Source organism: Bufo gargarizans, chromosome 4 (assembly GCF_014858855.1).
Source record: "Bufo gargarizans isolate SCDJY-AF-19 chromosome 4, ASM1485885v1, whole genome shotgun sequence".
Lineage (NCBI taxonomy): Eukaryota > Metazoa > Chordata > Amphibia > Anura > Bufonidae > Bufo > Bufo gargarizans.
Genome location: NC_058083.1, coordinates 60,805,680 through 60,822,111, shown reverse-complemented (window position 1 = coordinate 60,822,111; position 16,432 = coordinate 60,805,680). Strand labels below are relative to the sequence as shown.

General features: G+C 41.0%; 1 protein-coding gene across 1 annotated transcript in view; it reads right to left on the bottom strand.

The window, feature by feature from the left end:
• Positions 1–2,132: 2,132 nt before the first annotated feature.
• The window catches only part of LOC122933871 (gastrula zinc finger protein XlCGF17.1-like), a 46,291-nt gene continuing 31,991 nt past the window's right edge, over positions 2,133–16,432 (bottom strand). Inside the window, exons 2-3 of the mRNA XM_044288957.1 lie at positions 7,901–8,872; positions 2,133–3,089 (exon numbers count right to left, since the gene is read on the bottom strand). Coding sequence (XP_044144892.1) covers positions 2,989–3,089; positions 7,901–8,872 — 1,073 coding nt within the window. The 3' untranslated portion in view covers positions 2,133–2,988. The remainder of the gene's footprint in view (positions 3,090–7,900; positions 8,873–16,432) is intronic.

Sequence of the window (16,432 nt, the reverse complement as noted above, 5' to 3'; positions counted from 1 at the left end):
GGATCCGCAAAACACATGCGGACATCTGAATGGAGCCTTACAGGGGGGTGATCAATGACAGGCGGGTGATCACCCATATACACTCCCTGATCACCCCCTGTCATTGATCACCCCCCCTGTAAGGCTCCATTCAGACGTCCGCATGTGTTTTGCGGATCCGATCCATGTATCCGTGGATCCGTAAAAATCATACGGACGTCTGAACAAAGCCTGACAGGGGGGTGATCAGGGAGTGTATATGGGTGATCACCCCCCTGTCACTGATCACCCCCCTGTCAGGCTTTGTTCAGACATCCGTATGATTTTTACGGATCCACGGATACATGGATCGGATCCGCAAAACACATGCAGACATCTGAATGGAGCCTTACAGGGGGGTGATCAATGACAGGCGGGTGATCACCCATATACACTCCCTGATCACCCCCTGTCATTGATCACCCCCCTGTCATTGATCACCCCCCTGTAAGGCTCCATTCAGACGTCCGCATGTGTTTTGCGGATCCGATCCATGTATCCATGGATCCGTAAAAATCATACGGACGTCTGAATGGAGCCTTACAGGGGGGTGATCAATGACAGGGGGGTGATCACCCATATACACTCCCTGATCACCCCCTGTCATTGATCACCCCCCTGGTAAGGCTCCATTCAGACGTCCGCATGTGTTTTGCGGATCTGATCCATGGATCCGTAAAAATCATACGGACGTCTGAATGGAGCCTTACCAGGGGGGTGATCAATGACAGGGGGGTGATCAATGACAGGGGGGTGATCACCCATATAGACTCCCTGATCACCCCGTCATTGATCACCCCCCTGTAAGGCTCCATTCAGACGTCCGTATGATTTTTTACGGATACATGGATCGGATCCGCAAAACACATACGGACGTCTGAATGGAGCCTTACAGGGGGGTGATCAATGACAGGGGGTGATCACCCATATAGACTCCCTGATCACCCCCTGTCATTGATCACCCCCCTGTAAGGCTCCATTCAGACGTCCGTATGGGTTTTGCGGATCCGATCCATGTATCCGTGGATCCGTAAAAAATCATACGGACGTCTGAATGGAGCCTTACCAGGGGGGGTGATCAGTGACAGGGGGGTGATCAGGGAGTCTATATGGATGATCACCCCCCTGTCATTGATCACCCCCCCTGTCATTGATCACCCCGTCAGGCTCCATTCAGACATTTTTTTGGCCCAAGTTAGCGGAAATATATATATTTTTTTGTTTGTTTTTTCTTACTAAGTCTCATATTCCACTAACTTGTGTCAAAAAATAAAATCTCACATGAACTCACCATGCCCCTCACGGAATCCAAATGCGTAAACATTTTTAGACATTTATATTCCAGACTTCTTCTCACTCTTTAGGGCCCCTAAAAAGCCAGGGCAGTATAAATACCCCACATGTGACCCCATTTTGGAAAGAAGACACCTCAGGGTATTCCGTGAGGGGCATGGCGAGTTCCTGGAATTTTTTATTTTTTGTCGCAAGTTAGTGGAATATGAGACTTTGTAAGAAAAAAAAAAAATTAAAATAAAATCATCATTTTCCGCTAATTTGTGACAAAAAATAAAAAGTTCTATGAACTCACTATGCCCATCAGCGAATACCTTAGGGTGTCTACTTTCCGAAATGGGGTCATTTGTGGGGTTTTTCTACTGTTTGGGCATTGTAGAACCTCAGGAAACATGACAGGTGCTCAGAAAGTCAGAGCTGCTTCAAAAAGTGGAAATTCACATTTTTGTACCATAGTTTGTAAACGCTATAACTTTTACCCAAACCATTTTTTTTTTTTGCCCAAACATTTTTTTTTTTATCAAAGACATGTAGAACAATAAATTTTGCAAAAAAATCGTTAAATTTCGATTAATAACAAAAAAAGTAAAAATGTCAGCAGCAATGAAATACCACCAAATGAAAGCTCTATTAGTGAGAAGAAAAGGAGGTAAAATTAATTTGGGTGGTAAGTTGCATGACCGAGCGATAAACGGTGAAAGTAGTGCAGTGCAGAAGTGTAAAAAGTGGCCTGGTCATTAAGGGGGTTTTAGCTAGCGGGGCTGAAGTGGTTAATGGTGACAGGTTCCCTTTTGAAAAATAAAGTTCACATACTGTCAATATGGGTTAAACATATCTCTTGCTTTTATTACATTTCCCAAATTCCATATAAGAATACAATATGTTCTCGTGTGAATTTTTTAAAATTTGATTTCTGGATAAAATTTTCGATATGAAGAACATCAAATTGGCTTCTCTACAGTAACTTTTCTGATGATACATGTGACTGGCTGTAGAAATGTTAAATTCTGAACATGAATATGGTTTCTCTCCTGTGTGAACTCAGATATTTCCAGCAAGATTAGATTTACTTGAATAATATTTCCCACATTCTGGACATAAATAACCCTCTCCTTGGTGATTTTTCTCATGTATAACCCAATTTGCCTTTTTAAAGAAACATTTCCTACATTCTGAACATGATTACGGCTTTTCAACTGTGTAAACTCTGATATGACTAAAGTTGTGATTTGGTAGGAACACATTTCCCAGTTTTCTGATGTGTAGAAAGACTTAATAGCGGTCCGAGGAAGCGCAAGCTAAGCGCGAAACGGCCGTCACCGCTCATCCACACCTGGGCCTATCCGCTCCCCAGCCTGCGAATCTCTTTGCTAAGAAATGAAAGCAATAAAGCATTGAAGCTTTTTTATAACGGGGTGAGTGCCGCGATTCCTTTCCTCTATTCATGCAATGTAGAAAGACTTACTTTAACAGCAAAACATTTCCCACATTCTAAACATGAATATGCATGGGACGACGTCTTCGACTCCATCGGCGCCGCAGAATCCCATAATTCCACGAACAGAAGGTGAGCTGGCAACATGGCTTTAGACAATAAAACACACAGCTCACAAATCCTAAGGTGAAATGCAGGATATTATATACCTGGGACACCACAAAACCAACGCCAATTACAAATCATGGGAGATTATGATAAAACAGATACTTTAGCAGAAATGAATCACGGAGTGTAGCGGAAACGAACGGATCCGTTATTAAAACACAAATCCCAAACGGATCTGTTAAAAAAAAATAAAAAAATTAATTAGACTTAACGGTAATTTTGTTTCCTTGAATCCACCATGACGGCTACTATAGAGAGATTGACCCTTGTCCTCTATAGGGGCAGGATCGCAGAGAGTTTAAAAGGCCACCACCCACTCTCACCCTCAGTGTTTACAAATTACCAAAGTGGGTGCAACCTAAGTGTCTATAAAATAAATAAATCTATCCATGAGATATATATATATATTTTATTATTATTTTTAGCGAGCAAAGAACCTGAGTATTCCGTCATACTCAGATCTTAAATATATACAGAGTGGGAATATCCGAGCCGTCATGGTGGATTCAAGGAAACAAAATTACCGGTGAGTCTAATTAGAGTTTTCCTTATCATCCAGCATGACGGCTACCATAGAGAACTACCAGATTACTTGGTGGGGGGTAATAGCAGCTTGCAGAATTTTTTGACCAAAGGACAAGTCTGCACCAGCTGAAACATTAACACGATAGTGTTTTATGAATGTGTTTATACTTAACCAGATAGCAGCTTTTCAGATGGTATCTAGGGAGACACCAGCCTTCTCTGCCCAAGAGGATGCCATTGCCCTGGTAGAATGGGCTCTAATGTTGGTCGGGCTAGACAGACCTACCATGAAGTAACAGCATGAGATAGTAGATTTAATCCAGCGCCCAATAGAGGCCTTGGAAACTTTTTTCCCTTTGTTCTGCCCTGCAAACTGAACTAGGAGGTTATCATCTTTCCTAAAATCTACAGGATAATGGCATCTCTTACGTCGAGGAGATGGAATTGTGTCTCATCTGGGCTAAGAACATCTGTAGGAAAGGATAGCAGAATGATTTCCCGGTCTCTGTGGAAGTTTGACACCACCTTGGGACGGAAACCCGGATCTAATTTAAGTACTATTCTGTCTGGAAATACCGAAAGGTAGGGTTCTCGGCAGGATAGGGGCTGGATTTTCGCTAGGCGTCTAGCCGATGTAATGGCGATTAAAAATTCCATCTTGTACGACAGGTGTTTGAGAGAGATGTCTCACAAAGGCGTGAATGCGTGAATGGGGGCTTCGTCAGACCTCTCAATACTACATTTAAGTTCCATTGTGGTACCCTCAGGGTAAGGAATGGTCTTATTCTGGACACCGCTCGTATGAACCTCCTAATCCACCGGTGGCTGGCTAGGTCAGAGTCATAGAAAGCTCCCAATGCAGAAATTTGTACTTTTAATGTACTTAGTTTAAGTCCCATGTCCAGGCCCCTTTGGAGAAAATCTAAAATTTTCTGAATGCAAGGGGGAGATTTATTGGGAGAGGCATCCCCTAGCCAGGAGCAGTATTTATTCCATATTTTAAGATAAATAGCCGTGGTGACTTTTTTACGGCTAGATTTCAGAGTATTGATAACCTTTTCTGAAAGGACCTTGCTTTTTAACATTTCGCCCTGAGGATCCATGCCGATAGTCTGAACAGGCTGGGGTTCTGATGTATGATTGGACTTTGAGATAAAAGGTTCACTTGGGATGGAATTTCCCATGGATCCTCCATGGCCAGCTCCTTTAGGAAGGAAAACCAGCTTCTCTTGGGCCAATATGGGACTACCAGTATTACTGTTACGGGATCCGTTGATATTTTTTGCAAGACTCTGGGAATTAGAGCCCAGGGAGGAAAAGCGTACGCTAGATCCCATGTCCACTTGGCAGAGCAAGCGTGTTCCCTATTTCTTGCAGATCTTCAGAAAAGTTTCCTGGCACAGAGACCACTCCCCGTGGTCTAGAGTCTTCCTGCTAAGGTAGGCATCTTCTATATTTTCTGAGCCTTTCAAATGGACAGCTGTAATGGAAAGAACATTTTCTTCTGCAAGCTTCTTTAGACCTAGAGATTTCGTGCCCCCCTGGTGTTTTAGGTAGGCTACCGTTGTTGTATTGTCTGAAAATACTTTCAGATGTTTTTTGAGTAAACAATAGTAACAGTCCACCTCACCTGCATCAGTAGTTTGGAAGGTGCACGGATGGGAAGAGACCCAGACTCATATACTTGAAAGGAAAAAATCCAGCACCTCGATTTTTCGTGCTTAACAATGTTTTATTCCACATAACCAAATATACAGTGGTGAAAAATCCTCAAGGTGCAAGCCCCAATACGGTCTACGCGTTTCGAACCAGATGGTTCTTAATCATGAATTTTGAGTAGTAAGTTGTGAGATACCTTTATGGTTTCCCACACGGCTCTCAACTCTTTGTAATTTGACGATCTGGTTTTTACTTCGTCTGACCATTTGCCTTGCCTTGCGTCCGTTATGATTTGGACTTCTGGGACTGTCTCCCAGGTTACGCAATTTAATAGGTTCTTTCTTTCCTTCCACCAATTTAGGTCTAGTTTTACATGGTGAGGAATTTAAAGTTTTCAGTCTAAAGAGGATTGCTCTCCGTCCCAATTCCGCAGTATCCAGGTTTGTGTCGTTTTGGAGTGTGCTTGGGCCCAAGCTACGGTCGTAATGCATGATGTCATTGACCCCAGTATGCTCATGGCTTCTCTTATCGGGCAATTTTTCTGAGCCTGGAATTTTTGTATCCTTTCCCTGAAAGCCTCTAGCTTTTCTAGTGGGAGGGATGATGACTGGGAACCTGAGTCTAGCAATACTCCCAGAATTTTTATTTTCGTGTCTGGTATTAAACAAGACTTTTTCGTGTTTATTAGCCAGCCCAGTTTTGACATCTCTTGTATGACATAGTCCGTCAGACTGGATGTTATCAGCGAAGACTCTCCTACAATGAGGAAGTCGTCTAAATAAGGAAAATGTTTTAGACCCTTTAGTCTGAAGTATGCTATGATTTCTATTATAATTTTCATAAAAACCCTTTGGTCAGAAGAAATGCCGAAAGGCAACGCTGTGAATTGAAAATGATTTATTATTCCTTTCTGATCTTTTAGCGTGAACCTGAGGTAGGTTTACGATTTTTGATGTATGGGGACATGATTTTTTTAATAGGGGAATTATGGAGCAATCAACTCCATCTTGAATTTTCGGTAGGTTATGTGCTTGTTTAATTCTTTGAGATTTATGATGGTACGAGAGGATCCTGAACCGATTTGGGCTTTTGGACATCCTCGATGCCCATAGTAGTCCGTACGGCTCCTAATAGACCGTCAATGTCTTCAGAAAAAAAAAAAATTTCCTTGCATCCTCCACATTTTCGCTCTTAGACAAGTTTAAGTCTTGATCAAACTGTCTGGAGTCGGAGGCACCCAAGTCCATGTCCTCATCGTCAGAGGAGGATGGAATAGATATTCTGGGTTTTTTGGGCGGAGGTAAGGAAACAGACTTAAGCGAGGCCAAGGAGGACTTTAATTTCGCTCTGTATCATGGACTTAACTTCGCTCTGTATCATGGACTTAACTTCGCTCTGTATCATGGACTTAACCTCCATGAGGATAGATGGCTGTTCCTCTTTAACCAGATCATTAATACAAGGCTGACAGAGTTTTTTCAGTATAGCCTTCCTGTAGCCTTTTAGCACAAGTAGCACATCTTGCGTTTCTGGCCTTGATCTTAGCTTTTGCACCATATAAGAGAGGAGCGACTATGCATTAGACAAGCATAAGGCACATAGAAAGAAACAATTTGTTTCTTATCCCCCACAGGGTAACTCACTGTTGGAGTGGCCGAAGGAGGGTCCACCGATTCCATGTGGCTTGCTGGGGTACCTGGAGCAGACATCTCCTGGAACTGAATAGGACTATCAGTGGAGGCAAGAATCATTCGAATGTGCCGCTCTTACATGCGCAGAGCGGCGTCTGACATCATTCGTATGCGCGCGCGCTCTCCACTGATGCCTAGCTCCATCCCCACCCGGAAATGCCACAGCGCCAGATCTGCGGCAGGTAAGGATGCCGTATGGCGGTCTGCTTCCTCACCGGAGGGAAGGGAGACCCCGGGTCATGAAGGGAAAGCAGGCCCCCGATAACAGGGGCGAGTTCCCTCAAGTGCTACACCTCTGCCCAGCGTTGGAATGTACCGCAGGAGGGCAGAGGGAGATAGGAATGATACCTCACAATACAGGTACCGAACAATTTTCTTCTTAAAGCGATACTTCCCACCGAAGGTGCTCTGTGTAGGTGCTCCATAGGGACAGGAAACACTGAGAGTGGGTGGTGGCCTTTTGAACTCTCTGTGCTCCTGCCCCTATAGAGGACAAGGGTCAATCTCTCTATGGTAGCCGTCATGGTGGATGATAAAGAAAAGAACAATGTCGCTTTAGTTGCTTTCCGTAAGTCAGACGTTTCCGTTGTGTAAAAAACTGATCCGTCTGATAACGAAAACCAAAACGGTGATGTGAACACACCCTTACATAGCTCATTAGCTGCCCTCTAGTGGTCAAATATAAGTAGTACATGGTTTATACATTTTATTTAAAAACCTAACTCTCACACAGGAAAGGATATCTCATATTCAGAACATGGGTATTACTTTTCTTCTGTGTGACTTCTCTTGTGATAACTAAGATTTGACCTATATCTAAAACGTTTCCCACATAATGAACATGAATATGGCCTCTCTCCTGTGTGAACTCTCTCATGGTTAAGAAGTAGTGATCTATATGTGTAACTTTTCCCACATTCTAAACATGAATACGGCCTCTCTCCTGTGTGAGTTCTCTCATGTACAATAAGATCTGATTTATATGTGTAACTTTTCCCACATTCTAAACATGAATATGGCTTCTCTCCTGTGTGAGTTTTCTCGTGGGTAACAAGACTTGATTTATTTGCATAACATTTCCCACATTCTAAACATGAATATGGCTTCTCACCTGTATGAATTCTCTGATGGATAACAAGAGGTGCTTTTTCTGAGAAACATTTGCCACATTCTGAACATGAATACGGCTTTTCTCCTGTATGAACTCTCTTATGGCTAGCAAGTTTTGATTTAACATGAAAACATTTTCCACATTCAGGACATGGGTATGGCTTTTCTCCTGTGTGAATTCTCTGATGTGCAGAAAGACCTGATTTCACTGCAAAGCATTTCCCGCATTCTGAACATGAATACGGCCTCTCTCCTGTGTGAACTCTCTTATGTTTAGCAAGTCGTGCTTTATTAGGAAAACATTTCTCACATTCAGAACATGGGTATGGCTTTTCTCCTGTGTGACTGCTCTCATGATAATCAAGGTGTGATTTATAGCTAAAACGTTGCCCACATAATAAACATGAATACGGCCTCTCTCCTTTGTGAAGTCTCTCATGGTTAACAAGTTGTGATTTATCTGTGTAACTTTTCCCACATTCTAAACATGAATATGGTTTCTCTCCTGTGTGAGTTATCTCATGTCTAACAAGAGTTGATAGATTGGCAAAACATTTCCCACATTCTGAACATGAATATGGCTTCTCACTTGAGTGAATTTTTTCATGGGCAACAAGCCTTGGTTTGTCTGCGAAACGTTTCCCACATTCTGAACAGGAGTACAGCTTCGGTTCTATGTGAATTCTTCTGTGCATAAGAAGACCTGAGCGGTATGAAAACTGTTTTCCACATTCCCAGCACTGAAAACTTGTTTCCTCTTTCTGATTTGTACTTGTGGCACCAATTTGTGTTTGGTCAGGAGAAGGTTCCTCACACTTAGCTGTATAATATGACAGATCTGTATTCTGAAGTCCAGGATGCACATTTCTGGTATTGAGGTTTTCTCGTGATAAGCGCTGCATGAGATCTTCATCTTCTACTTTATCGTTCTGTGATAACATGAAGTTTTCTTCAGAGTTCCTACTGAGATTTTCTGTGATAATAAAAAGTGGATATTTGTGAAAAGACAAAATAGACAAATTTATAACATTCATATTACTCTACAAACACACATAGGGGTAATTTATCAAACTGGAAAATTAAAGGAGGAATTTGATTGGTTGCTTTGGGCAACTAAGCCAGTTCTACTTTACACCAGTTTGATACATTTCTTTTCTTTTAACCAGATCTAGAAATGCAGGAAGATGTCCTTCCTTTATAGTCTCCATTCTATAACATGTATCAGTGATAGTGTCCAGGACTCTGCTCTACACTCAGTGATCACTTTTATCACAACTCAAAAATCTGATAAGCATCAAAACATTGTCTGGTAACCAGGACTATCCTCTACCAATTTATTCAGCCCATCAATGCAACTTGGGCATCACTTTATAGTGTCCCTCCAAACTTACTGTCCCACCTGATCTGACATTGGGCATGAAGAGACACTCTTGCACACCGGGTGGTGAAGTTGGCAAGACAATTGTACAATGTCCAACAAGTTGTGGGCATGAGTCCCACTGCGATAAATAACACCCGTACACAATAATCTCTATATATGTTAGGGTTTCCTAACTCGTCAGGTGCCGTTATATTTCTTCATGAGCAATATCCCTTTCGTCCAATAACACAGAAACGGAACATAGTTTTATGAAAAGATACTTCAGAATCATTATTTTAAGGAAACACATCAGGAGTGGTGACCAGTCCTCCACCTGGAACAAGACAACATGCCATAAGGTCTGTATAGCCTAATGGCCACATACAAACCAGATCAAATTTTTAGGGACTTATTTAGGATGAAGTGGAACAGACCGAGTGAGGTCATCAATCAGAATCAGTAATAAAGGTTCCAGCACCTTTAACACAACTAACTATACTATGGAGGAATAAAGCATACTGCACACCAACACCCCTCCCAACTGTGAAGCATGGTGGAGGGTTGTCATGATTTCAGGCTATTTTACTGCCTCAGGTCCCGGACACCTAAGGATCATTGAGGGAACAATGGTTTCTAAGGTGTGTGAAAAGAATTTACAGGAGAAGGTGTTCCTCAAGTTGACCAGACACTGGCTTATGCAAGATAATGACACAAAGTACACCAGTAATCACCTAAGGAATGGATAAAAAATGATAATTACCAATAAATTGATTTTCCAAAAACCCAAGACAGCGCCATAGAGAGAAATGGATCCACCCCCCACAGACAGGAAGCCTCAGAGCAATTAAAAAAGGGAACACCCACTTCCTCCTTCAATGTTGATTCCAGAGTAGATCAGTAGGAGCCGTACAAATGCAATTCATATAACTTCTTCTTTTTTCCATTTTTTTTTATTCTTTATCAAAGACAAACAATTGTCATCAACCACAAGCGCCAGGGAGGGGAAATCAAATTACCGGTAAATATACTTATCATTTTCCCTTCACTTATGACAGCACCATAGAGAGACCGAATAGCAGAGGAATAAAACACCCCTCGGGAGAGACAGTGCTTAAAAAGTATTCTATACTAAGAAGATCCAGGAGTAAGTAGAAGGCACCTTAGGCTAACAAGAGGTCCGGACTAAAAAAGTCTTATCAAGAAACATCCTAAAACCCAGGAACTTTTAAAAACTAGACATTAGACTTTAAACCAGTCATAATCCTATAAAAGAAATCCCACATGGCTTCCTCAATAAGTGCTTATATAAATAATCGTAACAGATTTAACAAACCATGGGGGAGGGGGATGGGCCTACCGCTGATCTGCCAAGACGCGTCTCGCTGAGCTCTTCAGCTCTCAAAGCTTAATCCTTAGCCATCGGATTAACACAGTCCAGCCTCTCTCCCAGTAGCCCAAGTGGACACTGGAGATGACTGAGACATTGAGACGGACAACCCATCACTCTAAGATTCCCTTCCAATTTCTCGCTTCTTGCAAAAATCCCTGGAAAAAACATTGGCCAAAGCACTAGATCCTCTTTCAAGGGACTTACAAGATATAAAGCAAAAAATAAAACATATTGGCACCCGCGTAGAACAACTCGAAAACGCACATACGGCCATATGCAGCTTCAGCACTGCCGTTACTGAAAGTATGTCCACTTGCCAAAACCTTAACGTTGCTTTTGAGGCTCTAGAAGACCAAGAGAACAGAGGCCGCAGAAATAACCTACAAATAAAGGGCTTCCCAGAAACCATAGCTCCTACAGCCTTAAATGCTATACTGATAATATTTAAATCAATACTGAAAGACTCATGCCCAGAAGACATAATCACAGAGTGAGCCCACAGAGTACTACGGAGAATACCTAAAGACTCTGAGCCGCCAAGAGATGTCATTACAGAGTGAAAGAAGAAATCCTACAACATATGAAAACTGACGCCCAGGAACCTTATCACTGACAACACTTGAAAACGCTCCAGTGCTTGATATGACTTTATTCCATTTTTAAATCATCAAACTTGGTGGTAAATTGTCTCTCACCCTTCCCTATCCCTTCCCAATTTCTCCCCCATACCCCTTTTAATGGCCAGATATTGCTATGAACCCTATTATCCCCCCCCCCCCATTTAACCCTTCCTCCCACTATTAAGAGACTATAATTAATACATTTATGGTATAAATGTTGTTACATCTTATATATTATTTATTTTTGGAGTACACACTTCTACAACTTTATGGCACCTCTCACAGCACTCGGACCCATTCTTCACCATATCTTCTATGGCTTTATCACCCCTACCTGCATTACAACGTTTTCTCTACTATTCCCTTTCAAGTATCTGAAACATGCCTCTAATAGGCCTACAATGGCCCAATACTACACCTCACTAAAACATGAATGGGGGAGACTGACCGGACCTGTTGGTCCTTCAGTTTCCATCCTTTATACACATTCTTATCTACTCTCTATCTCTGAACTCTGCCGCCTTCTTGCAGCAACTTTAAGTTCACACCTTTTCTATCTGCTTCTTTTCCTTCCATCATTGCCTACTTCACCACACTATTAAGATAGTTGGGTCTCTCCGACTGAGGTGTCAGAGACCACAACTTTTACTCATATTCATATATCTTCAGGGCGAACTAATCGTCCCTATCAGTTTATTATTTGAGTTCATTATTATAGTTATACGATGAATGTTCCACTTTCGTATTTCTTTAATGTTATTTGTGCAATAACTTGTTGCTTTTTGTCATACTCTGCTCCGTCCCACCCTCCCTCCCCTTCTATCCTTGCTCACACCTCCCCCTCCCTCTATTTAGGTCCTGGACAATGGAGGACTCCACATGCATAACCTTCTACTCACTATTACGCCTCAATGACGTGACTTAGAATAATATCCTACAACGTGCGTGGGCTAAACTCTCCATCCAAAAGAGGTCAGGTGGTTTATTTTCTCAAAAAACACAAAGCAGACATCTGTCTTTTACAAGAGACACACCGATTCCTACGATGAACCTTAAAATATTTTTACACTTGGTTCCACTTAGGTTTTGATAGCAAGGCCTTCCCTTTGTCAGGTAAGTGTACAGACCCAGACGGCCGTTATATATTTATTAAAGGAAAGATAGGCAACTTCAAAGTAACCATAGAGAACATATACGCCCCCAACAAAGGCCAAGTCTCATGGCTTATTTCTACCATGAAAAAACTGTAATGCTGTTCCCGACGGCATACTGTCACGGTTCCTCAGATGACTGATGTCAGGAGATCAAGGAGATTAGCTGAGCGTGGCGGAATCTAACAGCCTCCTTGATTTCTCTTGATTCAGTGTTGATAGGGTTAATGACCACTTCCCTTTTCTCAGCTGTTGCTCAGTGGTCATCACTTCTACCCTTTATAGTCTCACCCCACCCTTCTGACTATGTGGTTGATAGCTTCAATTGGGTTTGGCTGAGCTGGTGTGAGATCCTCTCTGGTGTTCCTGTTCTTCCATCTCTACAGAAGTTAAGTGTTGTGTTTGTTTGTATTTGTTATATTCCCTGTTGTTGTATCTGGGCCTGAGACAGAGACTTCCAATCCTCCATCTGGGGAGGAATGGGTTGTCTCTGGTACTATACTTATTCCAGGGCCTTAAAGGGAAATCAGGGCCTAGGTATCCTGCTTATGAATATTCCTACCTTCAAGTTCTATTCATATTGATAGGTAGTCAGGGCCCCGGATTAGGGTTGTCTAGAAGATGACCTGTTTCTTCCCTAGTTTCCAGGCCCAGTTACTGTTCCCCTTCCCTCCTGTGTTTAGTGTGGAGTTTCCCCCCCACACTGATAGTCACACATACTTATTATGGGAGGTGACTTTAACATCTCTTTAAATCCATTAATCGACACATCCAGTGGGAAAACATCAACTAGCTATAGAGCACTAGCGAAACTCAAACGACAACTTCTATACCTAAACATGTCTGATTCCTGGGGGGCATTGAATCCCTCGGTCAAAGACTTGTCCCATTATTCTACCCCGCATAATTCCTATCAAAGAATCTATTACATATTCCTACGTACTAACCAGATTCAAAACTGCCAATCTATGACCATACTGTCTCAAGTCCTGTCGGATCATTCCCCAATAGAACTGGTTTACACAATATCTTCCTCCTCCCCGAGCCCCCGTTGCTGGAGACTAAATGATTTACCCCCCCCCCCCCCTTCCCCAGAATGTCCAAAGGATAAAGAAACAGAGCAGTTTTTTTTTTAGATAAATGACAATTTGCAGACACTTTGGGAAGCTCATAAATCCCATATAAGAGGTGAATTCATATCCCTCTCCATTCATACTAATAAAGAAAAGGCAAAAGGAATTGCAGAACTACAGCAAACGATCTCGAAACTGGAGTGTCTGCATAAGAGATCTCTACTTAAGATGCACTTAGCTGACTTAACGGCTCGATGTATAGAACTGAAAAATGTGCTTAATCTGTGCTCAGCCAAAGCCTATCTATATGCGAAGTATAAACATTATGCCCACAGAGACAAACCAACTAGATATATGCTAGCCCAGATTAAGAACAGGAAAAATAAATCATACATTTCTAACCTTAAAGACTCCTCCGGCAACTTCCTGTATAAAACAGAAGAAATAGCACGAGAATTCAGTAATTCTTATACCAAACTATATAAAACTTACGATCCTCTCAAGATGGAGACACAGAATTGAAATTGAACTGATGTGACGCACAGGAGTGACACACAAACCAATGGTAGAGGTGCACACAGTATAAGATGATTCATCCTTCCTCTCAAATAGATAAATAAATGTTGCAAGGTAACCGGGCACACTCAATATATTGGGATCATATAGAATTTAATGTATTCATAAAATCATAAAACCATACATATATTCATAAAATGACTAGGATGATTAGCCTGAAATAACCACAAAATAGACACAAAATTAATAAATAATTAATATAGATAATGGATAGTCTACAATAAAAATCGAACAGTGCAATAGATAGATATGACGATACAATAGTCCTGTATTGAGCAAGTGCGCTGGGGACGCTCTCCCAATATCAACCTTTGCTGGTCACTTAGTGATAAAATTCGCTTCCAATGGTAGTCTATGCCAGCATCAAGTCTATGTTGCTGATACCAAAATATTCATGGATGTATAGGGAAAGTTTTTAAAGAACTAGAAATACAGTTGATTTGCCAATTAAGACAAAGATGGGAAATTAAATCTTTAAAAAGATGTATAGAGATAAACCAGATCCCAAAAGGCTTGATGTTAATCGAAATTCCAGCCCAAGATTTGTGTGTCGTCGATTTTAATAAAGAGTGGGAAGCTTTTTTACATGCACAATCAGTAGCATTAACCAACTTGACTATTAAAAGACGTGCTAAAATCTTGGAGGAAACTACGAAAAAAATCGCTGAGATTAAGACATTAACAGACCAATTTCCCAAGAATGATGAACTTAACACTCTCCAAACAAGATTATGTAATAATCTAGACAAACTAAAACGACAAATAATAGATAAAAAAGTGAAGAAATTTCACTTTAATAAGAGGGGGAGAAAAGAGAGGAAGGAGCAATATATAGAAGAGGAGAGGGTAGAAGGAAGGAATGAAGTTACACATTTTCCGTTAGTCACCAATTTAAGAGAGAATTACACTAAAGATAAAGACACTTATAATTACTGTAATATACCCATTCACAATAGATTAGAAATTTTAGAAGAAAGGGAGTCTTTTTTTAGACCGAACACCACCTCACTACAGGATACGCACGAGGCAGCAATCACCCCCAAGGAGATCACAAATGACACATCCACAGATCACCACTACAATTTGAGGAACAGACAACAATTTCCAAAACAAGACCACAGAACACCACCAATAGGGAGACAACACAACCAATATTACAACCAACACAATCAGAGATATCAACCCAGAAAGAGAGAACACGAGGAAGACAAGGAGGGGGAAGAAGAAAGAGAACGACACTATCACAGATAACAGAATCACAGGTTAGCAATGACTCTATTATTAATTTAAGCTCCATTATCCTAACCAATACCCAAAGTCAATTACTGAATAAAGGTTTAAAATTTGCTCCAACAGAAAAATTAAATAAATTTGCTACATTCATTGGGGTGGAGAAATTTATACGCCGACTATGTCTAAAGAAATATTTTGCAAAAAATCCAATAATTAAGGAAATAGAGAACACTCAACCAGATAAGTATATCCATACTACTCTGAAAAATTTTTCAAAAAAATACCCAAGGAATGAGATTAGTCAGGAGATAGCAACATTTAAAGAGTGTGTAGAATATGATTTACGTAAAATTCAAGAAAAAACTAAATATAAAAGACAAAACCTAACTAAAGAAGAGATTATTACCTTAAAACAACTACAGAAGGACAATAACATTATAATCCGTCCCACCGATCGGGTCAATAGTAATACAAGATGTAGAAAGATACAATGCAGAATGTATACGACAACTGTCCGATACAAATACTTACCAGAAACCAATGGGAGATCCAACCAATACATTTTATACAGAACTAGTCAATTTTTGTGAAGAAGGCAAATTGAATGGGATTTTAAAAGAAGAAGATGATAATAAATTTATATTAAATAAACATCCACGAATTCCGGTATTTTATTGTATACCGAAGATTTATAAAGATAATCCTCCGGGACGCCCTATTGTCTCTGGGATATATTCCTTAAAGTGTAATCTATCCCAGTATATAGATGTGTTATTGCAACCAAGGGTTAAAGAAATCCCCTCATATACAAAAGATACTAACCAGATAATCAAAATTATAGAAAATTTTAATCTTGAAGAAGATTGGTGGATGGGTACTCTAGATGTACAATCATTGTACACAATCACTAACCATGAACATGGTAAACAGGGGGTTAATACCCAATTACAAGAAGAGGGAAGATTAGATCCTGGACAAATAGCGTTTTTAGTGAATAGCATTGATTTTATATTGACACACAACTATTTATTTTAATGGTGATTTTTAGCTGCAGACTCAAGGGACAGCTATGGGCACCAGGTTCGCCCCTCGACTGGGGACGGACCTGGTGCTTTGGAAGCGATATATCG